This window comes from Leptodactylus fuscus, chromosome 3 (genome assembly GCF_031893055.1).
Source record: "Leptodactylus fuscus isolate aLepFus1 chromosome 3, aLepFus1.hap2, whole genome shotgun sequence".
Taxonomy (NCBI): Eukaryota; Metazoa; Chordata; class Amphibia; order Anura; family Leptodactylidae; genus Leptodactylus; species Leptodactylus fuscus.
In genome coordinates this window covers 13,841,314-13,862,683 of record NC_134267.1, presented here as the reverse complement: position 1 = coordinate 13,862,683, position 21,370 = coordinate 13,841,314, and the positions used below count along the sequence as shown (strand labels likewise).

The window sequence follows — 21,370 nt, the reverse complement described above, 5'->3', positions numbered from 1 at the left end:
CAGCCTATCATCCCAGCCCTGCAGATAGATAGGTTACTGTCACCAGAACCAGCATATCACCCCAGTCCTGCAGATAGATAGGTTACTGTCACCAGACCCAGCATATCACCCCAGCCCTGCAGATAGATAGGTTAGTATCACCAGAACCAGTATATCACCCCAGTCCTGCAGATAGATAGGTTACTGTCACCAGACCCAGCATATCACCCCAGTCCTGCAGATAGATAGGTTAGTGTCACCAGAACCAGCATATCACCCCAGCCCTGCAGATAGATAGGTTACTGTCACCAGACCCAGCATATCACCCCAGCCCTGCAGATAGATAGGTTACTGTCACCAGACCCAGCATATCACCTCAGCCCTGCAGATAGATAGGTTACTGTCACCAGACCCAGCATATCACCCCAGCCCTGCAGATAGATAGGTTACTGTCACCAGAACCAGCATATCACCCCAGTCCTGCAGATAGATAGGTTACTGTCACCAGAACCAGCATATCACCCCAGCCCTGCAGATGGATAGGTTACTGTCACCAGAACCAGCATATCACCCCAGTCCTGCAGATAGATAGGTTACTGTCACCAGAACCAGCATATCACCCCAGCCCTGCAGATGGATAGGTTAGGGCCACCTGAATGAAACAGTGTTTTCCCCCTTGGGGGGGGGGCGGCTTTCTGACATCCGCCTCAGGCAGCAGAAACCCATGGTGCACCCCTGGGCTGGGGTGATAAGCTGGGGTCTGGTGATACTAACCTATCTATCTGCAGGGTCTGGATGACACTCCCTTGAACCCCTAATAGCAGAGCTGACAGACATGTTCTATAAGACACATTTGAGAGTCACAAGATCAAAACCTATTTTAGAAAATTCCATATGATACACTATGCTCTTCAATTTTAGCCTAGATAAAAGAAGAGTTTGGATTTAAAGCGGTCTTCCAGTCCAATTTTATAAAATGATCCTGAGAATTAAGGTGTAACATTGCGGATTCAGTGTCTCTCACTGCATAGTAATGTCTCGCCACTAACTGTACAGGATTCTCCAGCATGGCCCCATTCAAGTGAATCGGCCTCAGCCCCTTCATTGTCAGAATTATGGGGGACCAGGGGTCAGCCCCTATGACCATAAAGTGATGATGCATACTAGGAATATGTCATATCAGTTTAATGCTGAGACCACACACAGCAGAAAATAATGCAGTATTTTACAGTCCCAGCACATGGAAACAGTAAATCCCACCCACAGACTGCAGAAAAAACCTTGTGAAAAATACAGAATGTCGACTTTACCTGCAGAAACGCTGCTTTTTTTTTCGATATGGAGGGAGGCAAAAATGAGACGTGTAGGAGAAAAGCATTTTTTTCTGCATTTTTTTTATCTGCAACTCGCTGTGGCCTTAGTCACCTCAGGGTCCAGGAGCCTTAGGGAGCCCAAAAGGTGTCTCTTCCCATTATGAGGTGAGCTGTACTGTACAAGATACGTCATAGTTGGGGGCCTGGTACAGGTTTTGCATTAGGGCCTAGGAGCTTCATTTTTGGGTGGGTTGACATAAGATGAGAGCAACGGACATTAAACAACAGATGCAGATGGACCCCCCTCCAGTTGGTATCTGTCTGCACTCACCCCCATGAAAATAACATAATGGAAGGTTTCTTCTGTCATATTTTTTACTCTTCCATCATTCCGAAAGTGTCCATCATGTCAATGATAAGAGATGCAGATGGAGGCGGCTCCGTCCATGTCCATTGCTCTCATCTTCTGATGGACTGCAATAACAGTAGTGTGAATATACCCTTACTAGGGTTGAGCCGATCTTGAGATTTCAGGATCGATTTTAAAATCTGATTTCCGATCATTTTCCAGCCGATCCCGATCGTAAAATTTGCTCGATCACTGACTGGGATCCGATCTTTCCTGATCCCGATCGCTCAACCCTAATGGTATATCATATATACAGTGGGGTTGAGCCAATGTTGAGATTTCAAAATCCGATTTTTGATCATTTTCCAGCCGATCCCGATCGTGAAATTTGCTCAATCTGATCCGATCTTTCCCGATCCTGATCGCTCAACCCTAATCCTTACACCTCCGATAGTCAGATCTTAACGTCCTCCTTTTGCACTCTTGACCAAGCCTAATACCATGTTACAGTCTGCCGAGAATCCATATTACTAGAGTTTTTGATAACTGGACCGGTCAGCTCCTACGAGGCAGATCTGTCCATATACGTCCCTTATAGGCATGAAATAAATGACTACATTGTAAGCTCAATATTTATTGTAATACAAATATTACGAGTGAAATGAAGGTCACTACAGCAGAAATGCAGATGAGGAGAAAAATACATTTGCAATGCTCTTAAAAAAAGATGTTCTAGAAGGGTTGGACCTTAGATGCACCTAGATAAGGCTTGTTTCATGCCCTTGGCCTTACCTCCAATGGCAAAAAAGAGGTCTCCAATAAGAAGACCAACAGTCAAACTGGGTGCCCCCCACACATATCTAGTATGTGCACATGACGGCATCCAGTTCTGAATTTTCGGCAAGTATGAAGACTTGTCTGACGTACATGAGGCACAGTATAGTACTATGAATCCATCTTCATAGCGTAAGCCCAAATCACGGACAGTACCAAAAACTGATAACTGTAAATGTGATCTAATACATTTCATAAACTATATTACACAAAGGAAAACACTGACGTTTGTTTCATACCAGAAATCCCTTTTGCATAGGGAATGTTTCATTATCACCATAAAAAGCTACAAAAAAAACCCCATTTCCACGGCAGAACAGAACCCCACTTTTAGGCAACAACAAAAATGAACGAAAATCATGGTCAAGTTCAATGCGGCGCTCACATCTTGTTTCCTTTGCTGCAGCAAAGTTTATTCCCTGGAAAAACCTCTTTTTTCCTGAGAGGTTTTTTCCACGGTTCACTTAGGCTACCCTTGTCATTGCAACCCGTTGCCAAAAAATCATAAAGTCGGCCTTTGCGCTCGAGGCTGCCTCCCCCATTGGAAGCCTCGCAGCTAAAGCTTCTCTTTTCTTCTGCCGCTTCTTCGTGCAAATTTAGCTTATGTTGAGGCCTTGAATTGGTTACAAACCCCCCACAGGAAGGCCCCTGGATGCTGTTCCTGTATATAGGAGCATCTGCCATGTTGTAATCCATGTGGTGAGAGCATCCTGGCAAAGGCAAAGAGCTACTAGACGAACAGGAAGCTGCGATGTGCCCTCCGTTGGCGTTAACGGCAAAGGGGATGTTTAGATAATGGCTGCCACATTCCTGGTAAAAACAACAAGTTTGAAGGCTACTGTCATCCTTGGCGATACGAAGGCGTTTCCGATAAGGACAATCCTGGGGCACAAACCATTCCTGTGCAGATGCTCCGCTCAGGGCACATGCTGAGAAACACCAGTTGTTCTGCAGTAGAATCTCACCATGAATTCTCTTCATCAAGTTGTTGATGAGGACCGATCTTCTGAGGAACACTTCAGGGTCATCAATGAATTTTAATTTCTCCAAGGACATGTAAAGTACATGAGCCCTCTCTTCGAAGATGGAGACATTCTAGATCATGAAAAAAGAGAGAAACCAACCATGAGATTTAAGAAGAGAAACACAATTCATCGAGGCAATGAAACCTCTATACAAAAACATGAAAAATTCCATAGCGTTAGGGTCAAGCTTACAAGGCATAGTGAAAAGGTTGGAAAAAGAAAGACCTATTTAGTTCAACCTCATATAGCGTTGAAACTGGAAGAAGGCATGAAGAACCTCTATGAGGTAGTCACCTATTGTCTTCTCACAAAGGAAAAAAACTCTGCAAATAGGACAATCAAAGAGCCCCCCGACTTGTCATCTGTCACAGGAGCTTACTTTAGAGATAAACCATCACAATATTCTGCAAGTAGTCCTATAAACCCTAGATTAATGTCAGCCCAACCCACCGAATTTGGTGGGACTGGCCGTCCATCTAAGAGCGTAGAGAGGCCCTCACTTTCCACCAACAGATGTTGGAGGAAAGAAGGATTGAAGATATTGTACTCTTAGGGTAGATCATTCGCTGCCAGAAAGTGTATGGTTCCTATGAGGTACCTAGGGGATGGAAACTCCACCATTCGGACAATCATAGGTCCCTGGACTAGTTACCGATCTTCAAATATATTACTGTAATCTTATGTTTTATGGGATCTTACTTGACAGATAAACCATCCAATAAAATAGACATAGACCCCCTAGATTAACGTCAGTCCAACCTATTGAATTTGGTGGGCCTGGCCATCCATTGAAGTGTATAGAGATGCCTTCACTTTCCAACGACAGTAGTTGGGACTGAATTTCAATATTTTGTTCTCTGGGTAGATCATCCACTGCCGAAAGTGTCTATAGGTGACTTACTGCTGTCCATTGAACGAAGTTTATTGTGAACATGTAATTGAATATAGGAGGAATGGCTGTTGGATAAAATAATATTGGGTGGACAGCCATCTAAAGTGTATGGACAACTATAAACAAGAACATTCTGTCATGATGGTGAAACCTTCTTGTCTCTTGTCCCAATGGGTGTTCCTTGGTTCTGCTCAAGTTTCATGATGTCCCTCAATGCTTGCCATCGGTGGACATTCGAGAGGTCCTCATACACCTGAATGTAATCTAAAACACTAAATACTACCATAGTCTACTTATCCTTCCAGATCTTCCCTTCTGACTCACTGGGAGCCATTGTGTGATGGTTGTAGTACACGAGGCGGCCTACCCCATTATATATAACAAGGAGAACATACTTTCCACCCTACCAACGTTACGGCTTTATAGCAGTGTCTGTACTTTGTAGATCTACTTTTCCTTAAATAGACGTACGCGAGGAATTACAATAAAATCCTCAGTTGATAGTCAAGTAAAGGAAATAGACCATAAAACCGAAATATTTTTCTCTTGTATAAAATGCGTTGATCGTATATAGCGCACGATGAAAGGACGTCTGCGTGAATGCGATGATATAAATTCACTGTGTCTGGTCTTATACTATCCGATCTATCAGCATGTTAACTGGAGGCTTTGGTGGAAAGTACAATGAGAACATACAAAGTACTTTCAGATGTTGTGCCTAGTCAGGGGGTGTAAGAAGAGATCAAAGAACCCAATAATAAAGTCAAGGATCAGCCTTAACGACCTGATGGACTGAACACAACTAGTCTAGATAGGCATAAGTGAGCCTTGACTAGGTTGGGAAAGTAGAAAGCCCTTTCTCAAGCCAGAATCTTTTGCCACCTCGATTCCCAACTTAGTATTGGACTGTCCCACCAGAGGAAGCTCTAACACAATAATGGCCACGCAGAAAACACCCAATGTATCTTAGGGAGTTGGAGGTTAAGTCATCAGGATCATTTTATCTGGTGGACTCAAGGAACCTCAGTCCGACACTGGACCTTTCCCTAGGACCACCACTTATCTGGTGGAAAGAAGATCTCCTAGCCCCCCAGTAACCAGTGGCAGCCACATTTTTTAGCAAAATACCCTCTTCCCCATTTAATCTGGGTATGGAGTACAGGGGTTAGTGATACCCATTGTCCCAATAGATAGGTCTCCGAGACATTTTTGGATACGTCATCTATGTCTAAATCTATGTTCACATCTGAGTTGGAGTCTCTGTATAATTCTATGGGGTCTGCTTGTGTAACTGTCTTTTAGTGGACAGTCTCTCCATTTTTTGGGTCCCCGTGCAGACCCAAATGCTGGAGTGAACCAAATGCGAGTTAGGAAAACGCTTTTAGATTTAACAAAGTGTACTAAGCAAAGCAAAACAGTTAAACAATTACAATAATTGTCTCGCTCCACAAGACTCATTTATCTGTCAGGTAGTAGCTTTTTGGGAAGAGATGACAGGAACGGAGGAATTAAGTGTCAGCTCCATTAACATTGCAGTGAAAGCTCAGGAAATTTTGGGGGTATATTAATATAGTGTATCATATGGAAAGGTAACGAGTGCGGCAGTGAGTGCACCCACGTCATCTAGGGTGTAACATGCTTGACGTCGGGGTTGTGGTGACATATATGATTTATTATAGGATATTGGGCTTCGTTATAGAGATTTGATGTCATTTCCTCGCTTTATGGCGGCTGCATCAACCAGATTACAGTAGTGACAGCAGCAGAGGGGGAGTGTGTTGATCTTGAAAGAGAAAGTGACCTGTCCATTGTCGTAGGGATTAGGCTAGATAGCATTTTACAAGACTGTTCAACAATACTCTACAAATCTGCACTTGGCCTTGGCTATTCCTTCTGGAAACATGAATAAATTGAGTGACCCTAGGGACCCTAAAAATCTGCACTGGTCCTTTGTTAGTCCTCCTGGAAACGTGAAGACATTGACAAGTGGCTCTTACCGTTCCCCTTGTTAGTAGAAGTCTAATCCATGGTGACAATGTCAGACTGTGTTGGAACACCTCCCATCCCAACGGCAATGTCTATCATTCATATATTTCCAGGAGGAATAATAGGGGAATCACGCAGGAAAAAATAATGACAGGTTCTTACTTATATATACGGTATATGATTTAGTTCAGTTTGGCACACCGTTCTACACAGTACACTGAGCAATCTGACTCTGAATGTAGATATTTCATGGAAATTATTTATTTAGATCTCTGTATTGTGCTGACCCTCTGTTATTCCTCCTGGAAAAGGGTAAATAAATTAAGTGTTCTCACACCGTTTGTCCTTAGGATTAGAGATGAGCGAACACTGTTCGGATCAGCCGATCCGAACAGCACGCTCCCATAGAAATGAATGGAAGCACCTGTGACGCCGGCTGGGCGCCGGCAAAGTCAGCGTCACAGGTGCTTCCATTCATTTCTATGGCAGCGTGCTGTTCGGATTGGCTGATCCGAACAGTGTTCGCTCATCTCTACAGTTAGGATGTGTCCAGCATCCATAGGACAATGTCAGAGTGTGCATTATTATTACTCTATTTTTCTGGCATAAAAAGTCGCAATTTTGTTTTTGCGAATTGGATCTTTGCAACTTTTTTTTTTAATCTGACCTCGCAACTTTCCAGAAAAGGGGGCATTACAAGGGTCTGCACGCCCTCATCCCCCATACTGGAAATCTCCGCTGGCCATGGGCTGGTATAGATTTTATGACCCCGTATTCATGAGGCCTTAGGTTAACCTCAAAAGCTTTGTCCTCGAGCAGAATATTCCCAAAAAAAATTCTAAAGAAATAAAAAATTGTTCCAAAATGTATCCAAGGTTACCCACCTATAAAAAAGACCAACGTGACAACACCCCGTCTCCTACTCCTGCGGCCTTGAACATTGGGAGGCTCATGGAATAAATGACAAGTACGTACCATTATGTTTAGTGAATAAAGTAATCCTTCACTTGTAACTTCTCTGAATGCGTGAGCTCGAAATTTAGACAAAAGATTAAAACTGCAGTGGGAGCCTAACAAAAAGACTATAAAAAGTCATTGTATTTCCAAAAAAAAAAAAGCACAAAGACTTCTGGCAAATATCAAAAATAACTTGGACTCAGACGACTTTATGAAAGATGGCGCCGTGCCAAAGATGACACATAAGGTGCCATAGAACGAGATGGAAAATTCTTTACCACATAAGTACTTGCAGGACTGCGGCAGAGAAATGAAACGTTTCCGGCCACACCAGCGCTGAGGTAATAGAAGAGATGGCCTTGGAAATCTGAGGCTTTGCTTCATTTGTTATTCCTTCAAGAAACCCGAAACAGAAGTCTGGAGTGGATCAGTAACCTCGTAAAGTCAGTGAGGACGAATCCGGCACCATATATATATATATATATATATACAGAGGTGTCCATCCTTACCTTTCTGAGCGTTTCAATGCATGTACAGTATATACTGTATACTAACGTTCCTTGGGCCTAATGGATAGAATAATACTAGGCCCATGTCCAATAGCCTTAAGAAATAGACCATAATAACCCTCAAATTTGGGCCATTCTGCTTGGACCATTGTTGTGTTACGGCAGGGGTAGGGAACCTTCGGCTCTCCAGCTGCTGAGAAACTACAACTCCCAGCATGCTCCATTCACTTCCATGGGAGTTCCAAGAACAGCAGAGCAAGTATGCATGCTGGGAGTTGTAGTCTTGCAACAGCTGGAGAGCCGTATGTTTCCTACCCCTGGGCTAGAGCCTGGGCCCACCTTTGGATCTTTTGATACTGATAAATTTCTTCTTACTTCCATATGTAAATGAGTTTCAGACAGCACTGGAGGCGTCCCCTGTGCTGTCTGAAAACTCTCCTCCATCTTCTTCTCCGCCTCTTCTCTCGCGTCGCCGACATGTCTTCATCCAAAAGTGCCGACTGCGCATGTCCGTCAGACATTTTCCTGTGGCCTCTCCCGGTCGGCCGACGGACATGCCCAGTTGGCGCTTTTGGATGAAGACGTGACAGGGACGCAGGAGAAGAGGCGAAGGTGGAGAAGCAGATGAAATTGAAGGAGATGAAAGAAGAAATTTCTCAGGTACAGCAGTGTGGATCAGAGTAATAAAGGTAAGAGAAAAATAGCTTTTCTTAAGGCTATTCCGAAATGTACTTAGTTAAAAAAGGGAATTCTAATGAGAGAATCCCTTTAAAGGAATTCTATCATTAAAACTCAATTTTCCACATAGGAATAGCCTTAAGAAAGGCTATTCTTCTCCTACCGCCGATTGGTATATAATCTGGTTTTCTCGCAGCACTGGGGGCGTCCCCAATGCTGCGAGAGAACTCTCCAGCGCCGCCTCCATCTTCTTCAGGAATGGGTCTTCTTTGCATCTTCTTCTGGCGGTGGTTTCAAACTTCTAGGCCTCCGGCCTAGGGCAAAGCCGACTGCACATGCCTGCTGGCCACAAGAAAATGGACGCTTCACGGTATTGTAAGCAGCCATTTACTTGTGGCCGACAGGCATGCGCAGTCAGCTGCCCGAGGCCTAGAAGTTTGAAGCCACTGCCGGAAGAAGACCCGTTCCTGAAGAAGATGGAGGCGGTGCTGGAAAGTACTCCTGTAGTCATACCCCATCCACAGCATCGTCTTATGCGTCATCCCTACTGCCAGCTATAAATCTTAGTTGGAGATGAAGCTACAGATTTTAGGATTATGTAATAAAACCATAAGGCGCTATATTTGATGACTTTGACATTTGCCTCCCAAGCCCAAAGAGAGCGCCCCCCATGATATTCTAGCGGATCGTCCACTGTGAGCTATATTTATCTGATTTATAGTCTTATAAAATACCTATAAAGTAAATGTAATATATTACTGACTTTTCCCAGCAGAAAAGGTTATGCAAATAGTCTATTCAGTGTTTTATAGACCAGAAAATCGTATGCCGTTCTGCCACCCACATAGTGTTATGGGCGATGGGCAGGGCAGGAAAGAGTGAGCTCTACTCCGCGGCCTCCATGATGTCATGTACTTTGCTGGCTGAGAATTCCTGCCAGGCATATTGAACAAGTCTTTTCATGTATAGTGGACACATGGTAGGCAGGGCTTTGGGCCTAAGTGCTGCTTTATGGAAATTTTTTAGTTGGCACCTGCAACAATGTCATATAGTTTAACATGCCAGAGTCTATCACATCGTAGACTGGAAAAAAGCCATCTGTACCAGTCTATAGGCCAACAGGTTAGTGGACGTCTAGGTCGCTTTGAGTTTCTCGCATGAAAATGTTTTTGGGATGGCAAGGTTTGCGTTCACATTCACTGCGTTAAAAATGTAGGTCCAAAGGGCAGGGTGTTTTATGGCGTTGGGTGTTATCGTTGGACATTTTGGTGTTATTGAAGGGGATTATTCAGTCCCACTAAAAATCATGGGGACCCATCACAAAAGTTGGGCCCCCACCAAAAAAAAATGGCGGAGTAAAGAATTAGCATATATTTCCCAGAGTGCATTGCTTAAACATATTCCTAATGTTCATGTGATACAACTCCAGTAGACTACACGACCTTCCTAAAATATTTACATAAATTTCCTAGGGTACATTGTCTAAATGTATCCTTAATGTTCTTGGGATATAACCCCAGTAGACTACATGACTTTCCCAAGAGATTTACATAAATTTCCCAGGGTACATTGCCTAAATGTATCCTTAATGTTCTTGGGATACGACTCTAGTAGACTACATGACCTTCCTAAAGTATTTACATAAATTTTCCAGGGTGCATTGCCTAATTGTTTCCTTATAATATTGTAGGGATACAACCCCAGTAGACTACACGACTTTCCCAATGGATTTACATAAATTTCCCAGGGTTCACTGCCTAAATGTATCCTTAATGTTCTTGGGCTATGCCTCTACATGACCTTCCTAAAGTATTTACATAAATTTCCCAGGGTACATTGCCTAAATGTATCCTTAATGTTCTTGGGATACGACTCTAGTAGACTACATGACCTTCCTAAAGTATTTACATAAATTTTCCAGGGTGCATTGCCTAATTGTTTCCTTATAATATTGTAGGGATACAACCCCAGTAGACTACACGACTTTCCCAATGGATTTACATAAATTTCCCAGGGTTCACTGCCTAAATGTATCCTTAATGTTCTTGGGCTATGCCTCTACATGACCTTCCTAAAGTATTTACATAAATTTCCCAGGGTACATTGCCTAAATGTATCCTTAATGTTCTTGGGATACGACTCTAGTAGACTACATGACCTTCCTAAAGTATTTACATAAATTTTCCAGGGTGCATTGCCTAATTGTTTCCTTATAATATTGTAGGGATACAACCCCAGTAGACTACACGACTTTCCCAATGGATTTACATAAATTTCCCAGGGTTCATTGCCTAAATGTATCCTTAATGTTCTTGGGCTATGCCTCTAGTAGACTACATGATCTTCCTAAAGTATTTACATAAATTTCCCAGGATGCATTACTTAATTGTATCCTTAATGTTCTAGGGGCACAACTCAAGCAGACTACACGACCTTCCCAAGAGATTTACATACATTTTCCACAGTGCATTTTCTAAATCCCTCCTTAATGTTCTTCTTGGAAGAAAAGTCTAGAAGACTACACCACCTTCCTAAAATATTTACGGAAATGTACCCTTAATGTTCTTGGGGTACAATGCTATCAGACTATATGACCTTCCTAAGGTATTTACATAAATTTCCGAGGGCACATTACTTAAATGTATTTTTAACGTTCCAGGGATACAACTCAGGTAGACTACGCGGCCTTCCTAAGACATTTACTTAAATTTTACAGGGTGCATAGCCTAAATGTCTCTCTAATGTTCTTCTTGGGATGCAAGTTCTGTAGACTACTTGACCTTCCTAAGAGCTTTACATAAATTTCCCAGGGTGATTTGCCTAAATATATCCCTAACATTCTTGGGATACTACTTTAGTAGACTTCACGACCTTCCTGAGGTTTCTACATACATTTCCCAGGATGCATTGCCCAGACGTATTCCTAATACTCTTGGGATACAACTCCAGTAGACTACATGACCTTCCTGAGGTTTCTACATAAATTTCCCAGGGTGCGTTGCTCAGACATATTCCTAATACTCGTGATACAACTCCAGTAGACTACACGACCTTCCTGAGATATCTACTTAAATTTCCCAAGGTGTATTGCTTAAATGTGTCTTTAATGTTCTGGGGATACAACCCAGTAGGGTACATGATCTTCCTAAGATATTTACATAAATTTCTCAGGGTGCATTGCCCAGACTATTCCTAATATTCTTGGGATACAACTCCAGTAGACTACACGACCTTCCTGAGATATCTACTTAAATTTCCCAAGGTGTATTGCTTAAATGTGTCTTTAATGTTCTGGGGATACAACCCAGTAGGGTACATGATCTTCCTAAGATATTTACATAAATTTCTCAGGGTGCATTGCCCAGACTATTCCTAATATTCTTGGGATACAACTCCAGTAGACTACACGACCTTCCTGAGATATCTACTTAAATTTCCCAAGGTGTATTGCTTAAATGTGTCTTTAATGTTCTGGGGATACAACCCAGTAGGGTACATGATCTTCCTAAGATATTTACATAAATTTCTCAGGGTGCATTGCCCAGACTATTCCTAATATTCTTGGGATACAACTCCAGTAGACTACACGACCTTCCTGAGATATCTACTTAAATTTCCCAAGGTGTATTGCTTAAATGTGTCTTTAATGTTCTGGGGATACAACCCAGTAGGGTACATGATCTTCCTAAGAGATTTACATAAATTTCCCAGGGTGCATTGCTCAGACATATTCCTAATGTTCTTGTGATACAACTCCAGTAGACTACACGACCTTCCTAAAATATTTACATAAGTTTCCCAGGGTGCATTGCCTAAATGTATCCCTAATGTTCTTGGACTACAACTCCAGCAGACTACATGACCCTCCTGAGATCTTTGGAGCCTCCTGACGATTAAGGCGCCAGTCTGGAAATCGGTTAACCCTGCCATAGGAAACGCTATATTTTCTCAATGTTTTTGAATGTCAAGGGAATGCTTATTAATATTGTATTTTTATTTCATTCCATATATAATAGTTCATACACTGAGTCTATACTTTATCTTGTGTAACAATGAGACGTGAATAAAAGAAACGATACTACAGATTTAGCTACAATGACATCCCGTAGAGACATCTGAGCTAATAGACACTACTGGGTCCAATTACTGGCTTTGATTCAATGCAACTCTTATTAATTTACAGAAGATCTGATTGCGCTCCCTGAGAGGTGCAGCTATGAAACCAAATGTTGGCAGTCATACGTGCCAGTGTTTTGCCCCTTGTGAATATAATGTCATCTATATATTACAGTCTGGCAGATGCGACAAGGAACGTGATGCAATTATTTGGACATATGCCAGCCACAGATGTCACCCAGAGGGTGTAGAAGAGCATCACTTGGGCATTGACTGACACGTAGGCACCAGCGATGGGTCACAGCTTCTAAGTTTTGGTCGGGATTCATTTACATAAATTTCCCGGGGTGCATTGTGTAAGAGTATCCCTAATGTTCTTGCGAAACAACTGCAGTAGACTACATGACCTTCATAAGATATTTGCATACATTTCCCAGTGTGCATTACTCAAAAGTGTCCCAATGGTCTTGTGATGCAACTCCAGTAGACTACATGACCTTCCTAGGATATTTGCATAAATTTCGCAGGGTGCATTGACTTAAAGTATCCCTAATGTTCTTGCAATTCAGCTGCCGTAGACTACACAACCTTACTAAGATATCTGCACACATTTCCCAGGGTGCATTGCCTAAAGGTTTCCTTTTCATGACTTTCCTACAACTACAAAATCATCTCCCACAAAGAAATTTCGGACTGTCCTGATGTGAATCCAAAAAAATCCAAAAATCTCTTGCAGTTGTAGCTGAAGTATTACATTCTGATGGATAGCGACACAGTTGGAATGTGCAACACTGGAAACTGTCTTATTAAAGGGGATGCAGAGCAGGGAACCTGCTCTATGTCGTCATCCTATAATCCCTTAAAGGGGTTTCCCAGGCATATCAAATTTTTAGGATATTTCATTACAATTGAGGATTGGTAGGGGTCTGACACCTGGGCCCCCCACTGATCAGCTGTTTGAAGATACCAGTCTTCAGAAGAATGCTGAAGCCTCTTCATACAAAACCAAACACAGCACCGTACATGGTATAGTGGCTGTACTTGGTATTGCAGCTCAGCCCCATTCACTTGACTGAGCATGTGACCAATGAATGTGACATCGCATGGTCTGTGAATTGGAAGCTGTTGTAAGTAGCTGATCCGCAGAGGACCCAGATGTTGGACCCCGCTGATCTTCAATGATGACCAGTCATAAAGGACAGATCATTAGATAACAAGACTGGAAAACCTGTTTTAGACATAAATATATTATGGGTACGGCCATGACACACATCAGATTTCTAAAAATAAAAATAAAAAAAGCAAAATTTTTTCATATCACTCATATCCCGTGGATGGACACAATGGTTTGGAACATTAAAATACAGAAAATTAAAGAAGGACATCACAGAAGTGGAGAAGTGGCAGACATTAGTGACCGGCCATTAAAGGGGTGTCCATGAGTATCCAGGTAGATGGTCAACAATAGCAGATTGTCAGGGGTTCAACACTTGATACCCTCAAAGATCAGCTGTTTGCAGCCACCGCTGAGTAGACATTGTGTAGCGTCCTAATAGTTAGTAGAATATTCTCATGGACAACACTTTTAAAGAGAACCTTTCACCAGCTCTACATATTGCCATCATCAATAGACACTGCTCCACTGATTCCAATGTAGTTGGAATTTTTTTTCTATCCCTCACCATTCCTGAGCAATCATTGCTATTAGGTTCAGCAGGGTTATGCTCTCTGCTGTCAGGTGGGCGGTCACTGTGTTCCTTCTCCAGCCCCGGACCGCCCACCTGACAGAACAGAGCATAGCTGTACTGAAACTAAAAGCAGTGATTTATGAGGAACCGTAGGGGCTAGAGAAAAAATTTGAATTGCACCAGAATCAGTGGAGGGGCACCTATTGAAGGGTGCAAAGAGTTGGAGTTAATGGAGGTGGTAAAAGGTCATCAAATAAGACATAATGTTAGATTAAGCAGTCACTATAGCCTTCCTGCCCTGACATCATCCTTACATCTTTTTATCAAAATTTGGGAGCATACACTAGCAAACGGAGCATAAACATTGACACATATGCAATTAAATGAATTTGCAACAATAGCTAAGTGGAGACAAGTCAGTGTGAACATGGCCAAAGATACAACGTGCAGCTGGTTGTGTGATAACATGGAGCAAATATTCATCATTAATATCCCATCACCGGCACTCTATACAGTATACAGTATATTCACATGAACTACATCCACCCCCAATTATAGTATTAACCCCCGTGGTACTGATATGATAGTACTGTCAATGCAATGGGGGGGGGGGGGGGGGTTATGTCGTGTTTTATTAGGAGAACATAGCTGTTCGGACTCAGAATTGGAGAATGAAAGGGTTAAAGTGACAGTAGGGTGCAGAACAGTAAAACATAGAAATAGAGAAATTAAGGAGTTACTTCCATCTCATGCAGTGCTAAAATATTGCTAAGACATGCCGGCACTATAAGGTTGGTGGGGGGTTCCTTTACCATATCTATCTATCTATCTATCTATCTATCTATCTATCTATCTATCTATCTATCTATCTCCTATCTATCTATCTCCTATCTATCTATCTATCTATCTATCTATCTATCTATCTCCTATCTATCTATCTATCTATCTATCTATCTATCTATCTCCTATCTATCTATCTATCTATCTATCTATCTATCTATCTATCTCCTATCTATCTATCTATCTATCTATCTATCTATCTATCTATGTCATATCTATCTATCTATCTATCTATCTATCTATCTCCTATCTATCTAGCTATCAATCTCCTATCTATCTATCTATCTATCTATCTATCTATCTCCTATCTATCTATCTATCTATCTATCTATCTATCTATCTCCTATCTATCTATCTATCTCCTATCTATCTATCTATCTATCTATCTATCTATCTATCTATCTTCTATCTATCTCCTATCTATCTATCTCCTATCTATCTATCTATCTATCTATCTATCTATCTATCTATCCATCTATCTATCTATCTCCTATCTATCTATCTATCTATCTATCTATCTACCTATCTATCTATCTATCTATCTATCTATCTATCTATCTATCTATCTATCTCCTATCTATCTATCTATCTATCTATCTATCTATCTATCTATCTCCTATCTATCTATCTCCTATCTATCCATCCATCTATCTATCTATCTATCTATCTATCTATCTATCTATCTCCTATCTATCTATCTATCTATCTATCTATCTATCTATCTATCTATCCATCCATCCATCTATCTATCTATTTCATATCTATTATCTATACCCGATATGACAGCATGCAATATACACAACTATAACATCATTTATCAGCATAATAACAGCAGCAAAAGGAAAGGTAATGGAAGCATACTGTATAGGAGGCGATCACTGTGATGTAACAGAAGAAGTAAAACAGACGAAACAAAACGTACTTTATGACTACAGCTGTTGAGCGGCAGATGATAATCCTCTTCTACATATTTCCTTTTAAAGTAAGTGCTCTTGGAAGCTGTTTTTGGATGTGAAATTCCCCTGTAATGTGATTCTGTGGTAATAAATCAGATATGACAGATGACATGCAGTTCGCCTGAGGTTCTCCAAACAAAATCATTTTTTTTCTTCCTAACACACAACAGAATATATCATGGCACACATTGATCTTGTATTTCACATCTTGAAGTGTAATAGTGTGTGGGAAGAACACACAATGGAAATGTCAATCATAGCGTCTCTCCATTCTCTTAATAAACGTTGTACTGGCTATAATGGGAATGTCGCCATTACCGCACATTTACGTAAGTACTGTTTATTGTATATACCCTACACCTTGGAGTCTTATGGAATTTCCACCGGAATTTTCTTGGATGTTTTTCTAACCCTCTAACAATAGTCATGACACCTTCTTTTGTATCTGTGATGTTTCAAGGGTTTTTCCAATGCTGCGCTCATTCTCATGATATTTGGAGAAGAATATGAGTTGGTCTTCTACCTTGGGTTCCTCTCCAAATTCTGGTCATGTGTAAGCCATGGTGGAAAGCCAAAGCAGAACTTCCACGTTCCACGGTGGGATTACGCAATCACTGTTCTCGAACACAATGGATGGGATGGGTTGGCTAAGGTTCGGTTCCGATCTGTGATATCATTCTCATGATATTTGGAGGAATTTGGAGAGGAATATGAGGTGGTCTTCTGCCTTGGGTTCCTCTCCAAATTCTGGTCATGTGTAAGTCATGGTGGAAAGCCAAAGCAGAACTTCGGCGTTCCACGGTGGGTTTATACAATGACTGTTCTCAGACACAATGGACTAACCAGCTAGTCTCATGCTAAGAATTGGGTTGGCTAAGGTTCGGTTCCTATCTGTGACAGAGACTGCCAAAAAGTGGTGGAAAAATAAGTCTTGCATGTAGGACTTTTTTTATGGTGGATACCCAGTGGACCCCATTATAGTCCATAGGGTCCTCCGGTGTCCATATGTAACTGCTCTTTTAGTGGTCTGGCTCTAAATCACTTGGGTCCCCTGGCGGACCCGAACAATGGAGACCACGATGCCAGTGTAAGTCAGCCATGTAGCCATAGGAAGATCGAGCAGGATTTTGGGTGGCAGATTCTGGACAGAATTTGGAGATCATTTTGGGATGGACTATGCTTCAAAATCATCTGCAACTTCCACCATGTGAACGGCCCCTAAGACTGGCCCAGTATCTGACCTCTCTTTTTAGCCAATGGGGTATAAAGCTCCCTTGTATTTGTGTCCAGTGTAGTTTTCAGATCAGTGTCTGACGTGTCTACAACCATATTTTAGGAAAATAGAACTATACTTAGAGGGGTTCTCCGGGACTATAATGCTGATTGCCTAGGATACATCATCAATGTCATTTCGATGGGGACCCCACAGAGATCAGGTGAATGAAAGAGCTGCAACCTCTTCTACTTATTAAGCACAGCGCCAATAAGCCAATTCATTTTAATGAAATCAATGTAATCAATAGAAGTGATGTCACTGCTTGAGAAGAGGACCTCACCTAGGTGCACAAGCTCTTCATGCAGCTGATCTGTGGAGGTCCTGCATCTTGGACGTTACCAATGTAATATTAGTCTGTCCTAAGGATAGATCCTCAATGTCATAGTCCAGGAATACCCCTTTAAGAGGGCATGAGTTAGAAGAGTAAAGACTGTAGAAACCATACGGCTATGGGGTTGTTACGGACCAATGGAGAGTAGGGTGGCCTTGCCTAAGTGTGATGTCACTATGCACAGGGATCCATCCCGAGTCCCCACAACTACTTTAGGGCCATTCATTGTTCGAAAAATGAAGAGGAATTTGAGGCAGACACCCGGCTCTGATCCTCTTAAATTTCCAAGGCAGAAATTCAGCATTCTGCAGCAGCTTTCCGCTGCTGATTGGCCCAGAGAAAGAAGTCTCGCTCCACAGATTCAGCTGCAAAATCCGTGGCAAGATCAAACAGTATTTTTTCAGCATCCAGCTCCGATCTCTGCCTTCCATTGAAAACAATAGGAGGCAGAATCAGGATGGAAACTGTATCAAAATCAGCGGAAGATTCCGCCATGTGAACGGGCTCTTAGTATTAACAAAAAAAAGGTGACACAAACTCACCATAGTGTCATTGTCACAGTTGCTCCTGGGAAAGTGAAGAAGATGAAGAAGAAGGTGAAGAAGATGGGATGAAGAAAGATGAGATTGAGGAACAAGCTACCTCTGGGATGTGAAGGAGATGGCACTGGGATCGACAAAGGGATTGGCCTTCTGTTTTTATTGATATTTGTAACCCGCAGGGTAGGACTGATGTCGTGTCCAGGTAATAGGTTAATTCATTATTAAAAAACATTGTATGCGCCCCCCCCAAAAAAAGTGGTAAGTCTTTCTAGGAGTAAGAAATGCTCTTTAAGGGGGGTTTTTCCGCAGAAAGTACCATAATTGTCATAACATTGTTAGAAATGTCTAGAATATTCCTAGTTATAGTCTTCCATTCTGTACTAGTGAATAATATAAACTGGAAAATGTGATAATGACAGCATATGAGCGCTCCATAATACCGCCATCCATTCATGTCACCTCCATCTTATTATTGTTTGTTACACACCGGCTCGCATTTCTACAGATACCAGCATTATATATATCAGGATAGAAGCGGAGATCGAGGTTTATCAGATGATGGGTAACTATGGAGATAAGGTGAACTACCCGAAAAGATTATCTATGTCTTATCTTACTATATTACTATACTAGAGGGCGGACCTGTCAGCCAGAAACCATAGAGGTGTATAGAAAAGAATTCATGATAGATAGATAGATAGATAGATAGATAGATAGATAGATAGATAGGTATAGATAGATAGATAGATAGATAGATAGATAGATAGGCAGATAGATAGGAGATAGATAAGAGATAGATAGATAGATAGATAGATAGATAGATAGATAGATAATAGATAGATAGATAGATAGATAGATAGATAGATAGATAGGAGATAGATAGATAGATAGATAGATAGATAGATAGATAGATAGATAGATAGGAGATAGATAGATAGATAGATAGATAGATAGATAGATAGGCAGATAGATAGATAGATAGATAGATAGATAGATAGATAGATAGGAGATAGATAGATAGATAGATAGATAGATAGATAGGAGATAGATAGATAGATAGATAGATAGATAGATAGATAGGAGATAGATAGATAGATAGGCAGATAGATAGATAGATAGATAGATAGATAGGAGATAGATAGATAGATAGATAGATAGGTAGATAGGAGATAGATAGATAGATAGATAGATAGATAGGAGATAGATGATAGATAGGAGATAGATAGATAGATAGATAGATAGATAGATAGGCAGATAGATAGATAGATAGATAGATAGATAGATAGATAGATAGGAGATAGATAGATAGATATGATAGATAGATAGATAGATAGATAGATAGATAGATAGATAGATAGATAGATAGATAGATAGATAGATATGATAGATAGATAGATAGATAGATAGATAGATAGATAGATAGATAGATAGATAGATAGATAGATAGATAGATAGGAGATAGATAGATAGATAGATAGATAGATAGATAGGAGATAGATAGATAGGAGATAGATAGATAGATAGATAGATAGATAGATAGGAGATAGATAGATAGATAGATAGATAGATAGATAGATAGATAGATAGATAGGAGATAGATAGATAGATAGATAGATAGATAGATAGATAGGAGATAGACAGATAGGAGATAGACAGATAGATAGATAGATAGATAGATAGATAGATAGATAGATAGATAGAAAGATAGAGCCTCAAACAATACAATACTGTCTCAATAAGAAGCGCAGTATATATGTATATAATTGCCAGTTATTTTCACCCTAAGCTGTACACTATATAAATCTCTATTACAAAAAAATAGTTTGTAGAATTTGATCAAAATTCTTGTCTCTGTTTATGGCTATTGGTTTGTCTCTCTATACATCATTGCCCGGACAAAAATATGGAACTTTTTACAATTGTTTTTTCTACCTAATTCATGAAACCTTTGCTTTTACATAGATGACAATGCCTGATGAGAAAGTAGTACCTAGAGATGTCAGTGCTGTGCTGAGGCTACACGTGAACTACAACTCCCAGCAGGTTATTCTAGGCCTGATATTGCAGATAATGGAGCAGGCACCTACCTGGAGAAGAGTCACATAGTCTGTAGTCCTGGTGCTGGGCATGGAGAGAGGCGGACGAGCTGCTTGCCTTGCCCTGATGCTCAGTCTCCCAGACAGTCCTATACTCTGCAATGTCTGCTGTACCTTCTGAGGTAATGGGGTTGCAGAATCTGTTCATGGACAGGACCACAGTCATCTCTTATAGCCAGCAATCTGTGAAGATAAAACAATACGTGGGTATGGGGCCGGCTGGCATCTGGGAAAAGAGTCATAACAGTGCCCAATATGGCCTCAAGGTGACAACAGTAGATGTAGCAGAACTGAATGTGTCAAGTGACTACTTTGTATCCATCGGTTGCAGTTGTGATTGGGCTCATAAGCCGAGGGCTGGCAGCCTAGGTAGCCTAAAACCTTCTCTGCTGCTATGTGCACTGAGATTTATGATACACAGGTTGCCATATAGGCCCCAACTTTGTCAGGAGACTGTTCGAGGGTTCTTTCAGGCTGACCTACCCTTACTATAGGTCGTCAACTCAAGATCGCAGGGGTCCGACACCCTGCCACCCCACAGCACTCACCTTCACGCTGCACTACTTATCAGTGCCATACATTGTATAGTGGCCGTGCTTGGTATTGCAGCTAGGCCCATTCATTAGAATTAGAATGGGACTGAGCTGCAAACAGGCCAAGTGAGGAATGAATGTGCTGTCATACGACCTCATGTCTACTAACAACTAACAAGTACCCCCCCCAAAAAAACTTTAACCTTTTAAAGTCACATCTGCCTTGGAGTCTAAATTTGGAGACTTTGTCACCGGGGTCTATCAAAAATCGCCTGCGGTTCCAGTTTACGCAAAATTACATCCCATTAGTCAGTGGGGTCCATTGACGTCTGATGTTTTACCAATGTGTGAGTCCGTTGTTCTGGTTCTCTGAGTGACAAGAACAGATGTGTAGTGTAAGCTTTATAGGTAGGCCATAGAGAATAATACAGAGGTCTGGGAAAGGGTTACAGTAATGTCATGGCGGAGGT

At 41.4% G+C, this 21,370-nt stretch overlaps 1 protein-coding gene across 2 annotated transcripts in view; it reads right to left on the bottom strand.

Annotated features, from left to right (window-relative positions):
- Window positions 1-2,246: 2,246 nt before the first annotated feature.
- The window catches only part of SERTAD4 (SERTA domain containing 4), a 37,891-nt gene continuing 18,767 nt past the window's right edge, over window positions 2,247-21,370 (bottom strand). For both annotated transcript variants that reach the window (XM_075267167.1, XM_075267168.1), the window contains exons 2-4: window positions 20,359-20,550; window positions 16,089-16,201; window positions 2,247-3,570 (exon numbers count right to left, since the gene is read on the bottom strand). In XM_075267167.1, the coding sequence (XP_075123268.1) occupies window positions 2,857-3,570; window positions 16,089-16,201; window positions 20,359-20,533 (1,002 nt within the window). In that variant the 5' untranslated portion in view covers window positions 20,534-20,550 and the 3' untranslated portion in view covers window positions 2,247-2,856. The remainder of the gene's footprint in view (window positions 3,571-16,088; window positions 16,202-20,358; window positions 20,551-21,370) is intronic.